The sequence below is a fragment of the Tauraco erythrolophus genome, chromosome 26, assembly GCF_009769465.1.
Source record: "Tauraco erythrolophus isolate bTauEry1 chromosome 26, bTauEry1.pri, whole genome shotgun sequence".
Taxonomy (NCBI): Eukaryota; Metazoa; Chordata; class Aves; order Musophagiformes; family Musophagidae; genus Tauraco; species Tauraco erythrolophus.
Window position 1 is genome coordinate 2,561,543 of NC_141490.1, and position 10,137 is coordinate 2,571,679.

Genomic DNA, 10,137 nt, shown 5'->3' on the forward strand with positions numbered 1-10,137 from the left:
CCCCAGGGACAGGAGCCACCCTGAGCCTCCCTGCTGCGGCCACAGCATGCGTGCCCTGCATTTTTGATGGCAGGCAGCCAAAAGTGATCCCCATGAAACCAAAGGGAGCTGTGCATCACAGGGATGAGCCCCATTGGCTCCACAGACCCTGGGGCAGGGTGTGAAGTGGCTGCAGTGTCAGCTCTCCCAGTTGCCCCTGCCCATGTAACCCTGGCATGGAAATGCCCTGGGACTGCTTTTAGGAGACAGTGGTGAGAAGCACTATCCAGCCACCATGGCCTCCTGGCTGGTAGCCTGGCTTTCCAGCCAGCCGCCTGCATCCCGGTTGACGTTGTTATTGCCCAGGGAACGACCATCCCACAGTGGAGAGGAAACTATTTACAAGCAAGAGCAAGGTAGAGCGCACAGACCTGTTTGGGAATAGAGGCTGAGGGGTGAATAATCTGCTCCCAGGCAAGGACTCTATGAAACACTCGGCTCTTCCTGGCCAGGCTGTGGCTGCCCTTGCCAGCACTGGGAGGGCCCTGGAGTGGTTCTGCCAGCTGGGATTTGACATGCACAGTGAGGAATTCTGCTTGGAGGAACATGGGCCAAGAGACTGGCACCTCCTATGGACGCTGGAGTGAGAGCGATGGAGCGCCTCGGCTCCCAGGGAGCACACACCTGGCTGCCCGCCTTGCTGGGACACGGAGCAGCCTGGCACAAGGACCCTCTCTGGGCTGCCCCTGCTCCCCATCCCTCTAGCCAGCAGAGATGATCCAGACTCGGGACAAGTGCCTCAGTGTCCCATGCTGTCACCCAGTGCTAGCGGCGCCTGTGCCCTCCTGCTGTGCCGTGCCACCACTGGCACCAGCAGCAGCTCCCCGTGGGTGTGCACAGGGTGCCTTTGCCCCCAGCAGAGCCTCCGTCTCAGAAGTGAGAGGGCAACAGGTGCTTTCTGGCAGCGGGAGAGGTCTCCACAGGGCTGTATGTGCCCTGGGGATACAGGGGAGCCGACGGAGGGAAACGGGACCCGGGAAGGGGAACCCACCCCAGACACAGCAGCTAACCCATTGGTGTTGTGGGAAGAGGGGTCTTACCACAGAGGATTGCCACATCTGCTAGGACCGCCTGCGCTGCGGAGTCCCCATTTCACATCAGAGCGGAGCCCAGGGCTGCGGGAGAGCAGAGCGAGCCAGGAGCCAGAGGAGCTGAGGGGGTGTGAGAAAACCCCGGTTCCTCCCGCGCTTCCTGGCCTGCCTCGCCCCTCCCTACCCATAATAGTGTTGAGCCTTCCTGCTGCCTGGAAAAGCCCCGGGGCTGGCATGGCTGACTCAGGTCTCCTGCACCCTCATCATCCTCCCGGGGTGTCAGGGGAAGCTGAGGCACAGGAATGTCCGGTCAGCCGTCACGTGGCCGGGCAGCAGCCAGCACCGGTGACCTGGGAGCTGGGACACCGCAGGGCTGCTCAGGTGCTGCGGGATCCTGCCCAGGCCTCCAGCTCCGGCAGCCTTCCCGATGGGAAGCTCAGCGCAAAGCTGGGGGGCAAACCCTTTACCCCAGAGGCAGAGGAGCAGATACCCTTCTTCTCCAGCTGCTGTCCTCTGCCAGAGCCCTCCTGCCCGTGACTTGGTGGCAGGTGTCCCCCTCGGCAGCCCCGGGCCCCGGAGCGGTCTCAGCTTACACAGTGCTGGCTCTGTCCGAGGGGTTAGGGCACAGCTGCTTCTTGCTTACGCAGGCTTGGACCTGTGTCCCCTGTCCCTGAGACACAATGTCCCAGCCTGGAGGTTACGTGGGAGGTCCCAGCTCTCCACAACAGCGGAGGCAGAGGGGGAACCCTGTGTGAAGCACCTTGCCTGCCCCAGCTTGCAAGTGGTTTGGGGTGGAGGGGGTCCGTGTCCACCTGACAGTGCCAGAGGGATAGGAGAGCCTCCTGTCCCTTCCCTGGGGGTGACAAGACAAAGGATCCTCTGGGTATCTGCATTTCCCTCTAGGAAGGGTGGTTCCCAGCAGCCCTAGGAGGAATGCGTTGCAGTTTGCTCCCTGCAAGGGGCCAGAGTGACCAAGGGGTCTCCTTGGTCAGCAGATAGAGATCCCAGTGCCCCGGGGCGCTGCCGGCAGCCCCCAGCAGCCCTTCTCCTGCACTCGGGGAGAAGCCGCCCTGGCTCCAGCACTGCTCCCCCACAGCTTGCACACCCCGCAGTGACAGGACTTGCCCAAGGTCGTGCACGCAGCTGGGGCCAGCCTGGCCAGGGCCCTTCCCATTAGCAGCCACTGGGCCTGAGAACCCTCCAAACTCATGCCACGTCCTGGCCGGGAGTCACCGTCCTGGACTCGCTCTGTGCTGCTGACACATACCCACCCAGCTGCAGAACGTGCTACTCGCTGCTCCTGGGCCACCCCCAGGCAGTAAAACCCCAAACCCACAGAGAACCTTGATGTAAGACCCAGGGCATGTTATTGCTTTGAGGTCTGCGGGTGGAAAAAAAGAAGGGACCCCGGGGAAGTGCCTGGGCATGCGGCTCTGCCTACGCTGGGGGATGAGGAGGGTGCTGGGGAGCATGGCTTGCTGGCAGAGAGCTACCAAGTTCTCATGCGTGAACTCTGAACCTGCTCTCTGAAGATGTAGAGACTGCAAACCTCTCCTGTGTGATTTTACCCAGCTGAAGGATGATAGGGGCAGTTTTGCCAGTGCCTCTGAGTCTCTGGTGCCACAGCCCCCTCCCCAGGGCTGGCATCCCCGCAGCACCCTCTCCACTCACCTGTGTGCCGGTCGGTGGGATGGGTGGCTGGTGGCCGTTCAAGGGCACGAGGCCGGCACAGCGTGGGGCAAGCAGCTGGTCATGGGCTGAAGCCTGCGGGGCTGAGCACAGGGAGCTGATCCTGCCTCCTCGAGGCGCTTCCCCTGGGGCTGGAGGAAAGTGAATGATGCGGAGGGGCTGGCAGCACTGAGACCTTTGCAGGGGACAGGCCACCCCACGGCTCAGCTCCTCCACCCTGTAGGGAGTGGACGAAATGGCTGGAGAGGGCCGAGCCGGAGGGCTGTGGGGCTGCGTAAAACGCCACCGCAGAAATTCACGGCTCAGGTTACCGGCTAGATAAATATAGTGTCTTTATCTGACCTCACAGGGCACCGAAATGCTCCTCTCACATTCCAGCTCTGGGGAGGCTTAAAGGGGACATGAACCCGAGGGGGCTGGTGACCCATAGCAAGAGGGTGCTGGGAGGGCAGGCTGCGGAGGCAGGGGCGGCTGTGAGATTGAAGAAGGATGACTGAATGTAAGTGTGAGGTGGGGAGAGATTTGGGGAGGGAGATGGAGGTCCAGGAGGGAAAAGATGGACAGAGGGTTAAGAGAGGGAGTGGGGTGGGACACAACCTGATGTGGGGGTCAGGAAGGCAGAAAGAGAGGGTGCTCGTGGCTGCCAGTAAGGTCTGGAGCAGAGCATCAAGGTGAAGGGAGGAGGCGGTCTGGGTTTTGCCTCTCTTGGGGCAAGCCTTAGGGAGAAGAGCCCCCTAATCCTGCAGCAAAGGTGGGCATGGGGCAGCCGGTGTGGGCACAGGAGCACCCACCCCTCCATAGGGACACCCTGGCACCACTTCTCAATGCCTGACCCACCCAGGGTGGCATGGCCTCGCAGTACACGGGAACCTGGATGGCCGTGACTCAGCGAGCACCTGCCGAGGATAATTAGGAGGGATGCAATTATGGTGGCATTTTCCTCCCTCCCACCTGGCTCCAGCCCTTAAACAGGGAGGGCCGTGCAAGGGATGCGTCTGGGCGTCACTTTGGGAGGCTGCTACAGGGTCACCAGTGGTGTTAAGGGGTGGTGACAGGGCTGTCACGGAATGACACAGTATCTGACCAATAGAGGTCAGTTCAATAAAAGTCAGGAGCAATTCGACTAGTCTACCAGTTTCCCAAGAAAGACAAGACCCTTGTATCCGACCCGCCTGCCCACCCTGGACAGCCCGCTAAGTGGGAGGGTGTTTGCCTGACCTATTCAGGGACCTCGCCAGCAGCACAATGAGTCATCCTCCCTTATATTAAAGTTTCCGGAAACTTATATTAAAACAACAAATTTTAATACTGATGCTCGTGACAGGATACAGATTCAAAGATAGCCGGTGATAGGGACTGACTGCGAAAATAGATTTGATTTAGAACCGTATAGATTAGAACTGATCAGTGATAATACTAAATAGCTAGCAAAATGTTAGTAAGTAAATGCGCATAACACAGAGCTCTCACTCAATAGGCGTCCCAATTGTGGGGGGGAAGAGAGGTTCAGCCCATCGACTGATCCCAGACGTTTCAATGGAAGTCTTCACCCCTAACATCCTCCTTCTCTTTAACTATTTTATACCATTTCTTTACTTTTAGGTGGAGCTTTGAGCGACTCTAGTCATACATATTACAATGACATTATAGTGAGCAAAGTTCAGCTTTAGGGCACGATCCCATTGTTGTTGAGGAGGCAGTTGCGATCTGTTTTTCTTGACAGCAGTTGTGCTGTTATCTTCCTCTTTGTCTCTGATAACAGGGACAAGGCTTGGTGCTTCCGCGCCACTCTCCTCCCCATCTCAGAGATATCGCACGTTCCATCTGGCCAGATGGAGGCCTTACCCATTCACACATCCGTTCCCCGCGCACTCCCTTCCTGGGAACAGCAACTGTGTATCACCTCAAAGCTGCTTTAATATTACAGCTCATTGTTTAAGATGTAAGCTGAACTTTGGGGGGACAATATTCTCCCATTCCCACAATTTCTGTTATTTTTCCACACAGGGCCCTGCTCCCAAACTTGAGGGTGAGTGTGCCACCTGGTCCCCAGTTCCCAGGGCGGCATCTTGACCCCAGGCAGGGAGCAGTGCATGGCTGCTCCGGCTGCTCTAGAGGATACGGGAGCCCTTGGCAGCCCCACAGGCAGCGTGCAGGCATGGGCATACAAGAAATACTCTGGCATGACAGGCACACTGCCCCGGGATCAGGAGCTTCAGGACACGTGTGCTCACCTAGCCCCGCTCCCACACTGCTCCCAGCCCCGCCAGTTACCTCCCCGAAGGATGGCTGGGCCAGGCCTCTGGGATGCAGCAAGGGGATAGGGACAGAGACAGGATGGAGATGGGGGCAAAGCGCCTGGGCACAGGGGTCTCCATGCTCCAGGTGGGCAGGAGGGGGTTGCTCTCCCCGGGGAAGGCAAGTCTTGTTCCTGCCTGCTTCTCTCCACAGGGCTCAGGCTGCTGGAGGCCTGAGTGGGGGCTGCCTGGGAAGGGTGTCCCCCGGAAGCCAGGAGGCTGAGGGCACAGGCTGTCCCTGCTCTCACTGCAGGCTGGAGCCCAGCCTCACCACGGCCCCTCGCCCCGCTGCCACACACACACGGCTGTAGCTCCAACAGACAACCTAGGGTTTTATTGTGCAGACAGAGGAACACTCCTGGAGGACAGGTTTTTTTGTTGTTGCTTTTCATAGGGTTCTTTTTTTTTCCCCCCTTAACAGAATTTCTTTTATGACAAGCTGTGGAAACAACTACAAATGTTCACAAAAAAATGAGACTCGAGACACATCCGCGCTCTGCTGGCTGGGCTCTGTGCCTGCCCCGGCACTCACTGGCAAGCCCAGGGAGGTGGGCACAGCCAGACCTCAGCTATACATGGCCTCAGCAGCACTAGACAGCAAGCAAGCAGGCAGGGATGGGCAGGGAACGGGTATGGGGGTGGGAGGCAGCTCGTGGTGTTGGGAGAAGAGGAAGGAGTGAAGAGCAGTGGCTGTGAATTGCTCTCAGCCATGGTGGCACAACCCAGGCTGCAGCGTATCTCAGTGGGGCTGGGCTTCACCCCATGGACCCAGAAGCTCCTGCCTGCATCTTCCCCTGCCCCATGCCCTCCCCTGAGCGAGGGTGCTGCAGGGCTGGTACTCCGGCCTCTCTCCCCACGGCCGGCTGGGCTGCTCCTTGCCTGGGAGCCACCAGGTTTCAGGGAGGCCAGGGCAGCAGCCCACCACCTCCTCGGGGTCCCATGGGGCATTGGGGCAGACCCAGGCTGGCAGACATGGGCTGTGCTCAGCGTCCATCTCCTCGCTCTTGCCAAGCCCTGGGAAGATCCTGTCCTTACTGAGGCCATGGCCGAGAGCTGGGCTGCCCTTAGGCCCTTTTCTGCTCTCAAATGGAGACAGGGAAATGCTGAAAGGGAGGAGAGAGAAGAGAGAGGGCACATGCCTCCTCCCAGCAGCATGGTGGGGCTGGAGGAAGACTATACAGGAGGAAGGCTGCTGAGCCTACCCAGGGCCAGGCACCAGGACATGTGCCATGAGGAAGGAGCAGCGGCCCCATATGTTCCCTGAGGGAAGACAGGGTGGTGGTGCAGAGGAGTCCCTGCAGAGACCTTGGGGCCACGCTCCCAGAGGGGAGCCTCCTCCCTACCAGCCTGCCTGGATCCAGCGCCAGTGACCTTGGGGAGGAAGCAGGGGTGAATGCAGGGCTGTGGCTAGCTCAGAGATGCTCTGCTTGCCTCCACTGCGAGCGGGTGCTGGCAGCAATTCTCTCGTCACAGCTAAGGGCTGGTCCCTAGGGAGAGCAAGTGGTGGCTTGGGCTTGGGCAGCCCAAAGGTACCAGATTATGTCTGGAGCAGGCCTCACTTCCAGCTTAGCTGTAAAAAACAGATTGCCAAAACTTGTTTGCAGTGAGTCCCCTCTTAAGGCCCTAAAATAGCCCTAAGGAGGCAGGGGCATTTGACAGGTGTCTCCTGGACCTCCTCCCCTCTCTCCTCCCAGCCTGGCCAGGCCCAGGATCATCCCATGCCTCCCCGGCTCCCTCCTTCTCTTCCCTGCTTGCCCTGAGACAGGACTTGCCTTGTGCCCCTTCCCGACCATGGCAGCTTGGGGTGACTCAGGGCAAGAGGAGCCAGCTGAGGAATCAGTAAGTCACCTGGCTAGCGGGCAGGGTGGGTTGGGGACGCTGGCTGCCCCATCTCCTCCAGGCGCTGTGGGCACAGCACCCAGCACGGGGACCCCTCCACATGCTCTCGCATCATCTCTTTCTCTTACCTGCCAATCCAGCTGAGAGCAGACAAACCCCAAAAGTTAAAGGGATGGGAAAAGCGGGCTGTGCAGGGCTGAGGCTCCAGTGCTCCCAGCATGAGCAAACCAGCCAGCCTACTGAGCGGGGAGGCGCGATGGGAGAAGCAACGCTGCCTAGCAGAGCCACCATGCTTTGGAGCAGGGCGTGTGTGCGTGTGATGGCAGGTCTCAGCACAGGACGGTGGTTTAGCGTTAGATATACGGCTATATAGAGTTAACACAGAGAGAGGTTTCACTTGTTCCAAATGGTTCAGCTTCTCTTTCCAAGGGCTGCATTCTGGCGAGGGAGGCGGGTTTGCTGGGGTACTCGGTGTGTGCGTGCGTGTGTGTGTGTGTGCGTGCGTGTGTGCGTGCGTGTGCGCTTTTCCTTTCACAGGGACACGAAGTCCACGGCTTGCAGGAGAGGCAGTGAAAGGAGGAGAAGCAGGAGCCACGAAGTGTTCTGGATCAAGAGGCTGAAGCCGGCACATTTCTCCAGTTTGTCTGTGAGGACAGGGAATGGGGAGGGAGAGAAGAGCCACAATGAAATCCCTCGGGAGCAGGGATCAGGCTGGGTGTTACAAGGGGTACTGGGACACAGCTTCTTGCCTTTTTCTCTGCCACAGAAATGCAGCAAGTCCCATCCTGGCCCCTTGTCTGTTTCCCCTCTCACCTCGTGCCCAAGTAGCAGCCAAGCTTTTAGGGGCACAGAGACCCTGGGAAGCATAACCCTGCCTGTGCCTGACTGAGGTGACAAGGGGATGAGTACCAGGTAAGACAAAGGGCTCCGCAACTGGAGGACTGCTCCTGCGAGACATAAGTGTGGAAAACCCCCACTCTGCTCCCACTCTGGACCACATACCTCTTAAGTCCTTCACCAGCAGACTTGTCCTCTCTGCTGGGACTGTGAGGCATCACCTATAGGAGGACACCTGGGCAGTGTGCCCAAGGCGGGGCCCAAGAGAGGCAGCAGTAAGCAGTCTGAGATGGGGCAGAGTGAGGCCATATGTGGGACTGACTGCTCTGCTCGCAGTAATAAGGACATGTAAGGGCTGGGAAACATTTATAAGGCTCGGGGAGGGTTTGGGGACACCATAGGGAGTTGTGGTTTTCTCTGCTGGCCTTGCCAAGCTAAGGAGCAGGTGAGAAAGAGGGGCTGAGGCCAGGCCCCGCTGCCCGTCTCACCTTTAATGACAGTGATGTTCTTTATCTGGTTGCCAGTGTAGTCATTGGTGGCCTTCAGCTCGCACATGTAGACGCCCTCATCACTGGTGGTGAAGCTCTGCAAGTAGAGGCAAACCAGGTTCTTGTGCATGGTGACGTTGGCTCGGCTCCGGTAGATGTTCTCAGAGACGCTGATGGTGCTGTGGATGACGTGCTTCCTGTTGTCCTTGGTGATGCTGAACTCGTAGGTCAGGGGGTTGCTAGTTTTGTTCTCATAGCGGCAGTCCACCCGGAGGCTCTGGCCCAGCAGACAGGCACTCAGGTCCTTAATCATCTGGCAGTGGGCTGCCTGGAGAACTGGGAGAGGCAAGCAGGGGTTGGACAGGGAACAGCGAGCACTGGGGATGCCCATGCAGCCTCCTGGCTCTTGCCCAGCTGCTCTGGACCAGTCTCACTATAGAGCAGGGAGGGGGTGCGCATATGTTGGCTGTACCTGTCAGGATGACAGCGATGCCGAGAGTGGGGTTCATCTCTCCGCTGAGGTGCCCGGCAGTGGCTGTCACTGAGAGAGGAGCCTGGGTAGGGAGAGAGAGAGGCGGTTAGCCAAGCCATTGCCCTGGGTGGTGCACTCGGTGGTGCAGACATGGGCACACATGGCACAGGTGGGCTGGCTGCCTCTTCTTGCACAAATGATGCTCTATAGCCTGCTCCTCACCACGATGTCCAATCCACTGCACAGGGACAGGCTGGCCCTGCAACGAGCTAGGGAATCAGGTACTGCGTGTCCGGCCAGCACCACCTTTCCATATCCCCAGACAATGCCAGCCACGCTATCTTTTCCCTATCTGCATCTCCCACGCCAGACATTCAGTGAGTGTGGTAGAGCCCTGCGGCTGCCTGTGGTGAGGCCTGCGTGTGCTGCCCTCCCCTCTTTCTGCCCCGTGCCCAGGCCAGGTGTCGGCTCAAGGGATGGGCAGGAGAAATCAGGATGCGCCCCGGTGCCTGCACGTGGTGGCTGGAGGGGCCAGAGGGCTGCAGCTCATGATGAGCGTGCTGCCAGGTGAGGGACCCTCCCTGGGCACCGGCGGGCGCCAGGCCTGCCAGCCCCCTGCAGCTCCAGCGGGTAAGCTCAGCAAAGATGACTCATTGCGATGCAGTGAGGGAAAGGGGCCAAGAGAAGCGAGAAGGAGGGACACGGCAGCTGGACAGGGAGCTGAGACTGCTGAAGGACAGCACCAAGTCTCCAGGGGCTGGGCTGAGCCTGCCCAGCCACAGGGTGGAAGGGTTTTGGGGTGGCAGAGTTCACTCTCGGGGTCCCTGGCCTGGTGCCCATGTCTCTCCAAGCTGCCTCCTGCTCTGGGCGGGTAAGGGTCCCACAGATGTGCTGTCAAAACCTGGGGGCTGCTGACAGCTCAATCCAGCTGAGAGGAATCAATTAAAGGTTTGCAGCTCAGCCAAGCAGCCGCATGGCGAATCCAGCCGCAGACATGCGGAATGGAGGGAGAGGGTGGGGGAGCAGCAAGGCAGATGCCGAGGCTGAAGGGCATACCGAGCATCCTGCAGTCAGTCCTTCAGGCAGGGGATGTGGGGCCAGATCCAAGAGGAGGAGGTGAATTACCACCTATTTGGGACCCCAGGCTGGCAGAGGGGAGAGCAGACCCTCAGTTTGCTCCCTCTGAGCCTGGCTAAGCATTCAGGGAAGAGCCAGGAACTGCCTGCACTGCAGCCAGCGGGATTTTTCTTTTTAGCATTTTTTGGGTGTTTCAAATGATGTTCTAGGAGGAAATACCAAAACCATTTGCTCACTCTGAAGCTGTGAAAAATCTCTATATCTGCAACCCCCAAACCTGGCCAGGAAGAAAAACTCCCTTCTCTTTGGTCTTGACAACCAAATGGGGGCAAAGGCATGATGGAAGAGACTACCTGAGTCTCCTCTGG

At 58.9% G+C, this 10,137-nt stretch overlaps 1 protein-coding gene across 2 annotated transcripts; it reads right to left on the reverse strand.

The window, feature by feature from the left end:
• Positions 1-7,426: 7,426 nt before the first annotated feature.
• THY1 (Thy-1 cell surface antigen) lies at positions 7,427-8,729 on the reverse strand. Of its 2 annotated transcripts, none has more exons than XM_086627017.1 (3): positions 8,693-8,729; positions 8,221-8,505; positions 7,427-7,539 (listed from the first exon to the last, which is right to left on the reverse strand). In XM_086627017.1, the coding sequence occupies exons 1-3, from the start codon at positions 8,727-8,729 to the stop codon at positions 7,427-7,429; spliced, it is 435 nt and encodes a 144-aa protein (XP_086483143.1). The 2 variants fall into 2 exon arrangements, with proteins under 2 accessions (XP_086483143.1, XP_009988027.1); XM_009989725.2 differs by having other exon boundaries at positions 8,221-8,556.
• Positions 8,730-10,137: the final 1,408 nt, after the last annotated feature.

What these genes read in the sequence shown, in the direction of transcription:
- THY1 (XM_009989725.2), bottom strand. Translation starts at nt 8,729, where the DNA reads ATGAACCCCACTCTCGGCATCGCTGTCATCCTGACAG. An exon ending in CATCGCTGTCATCCTGACAG is followed by an intron (nt 8,557 to 8,692) that starts GTACAGCCAACA and finishes TGCCTCTCCCAG; the next exon opens with TTCTCCAGGCAGCCCACTGC. An exon ending in GAACATCACTGTCATTAAAG is followed by an intron (nt 7,540 to 8,220) that starts GTGAGACGGGCA and finishes CTGTCCTCACAG; the next exon opens with ACAAACTGGAGAAATGTGCC.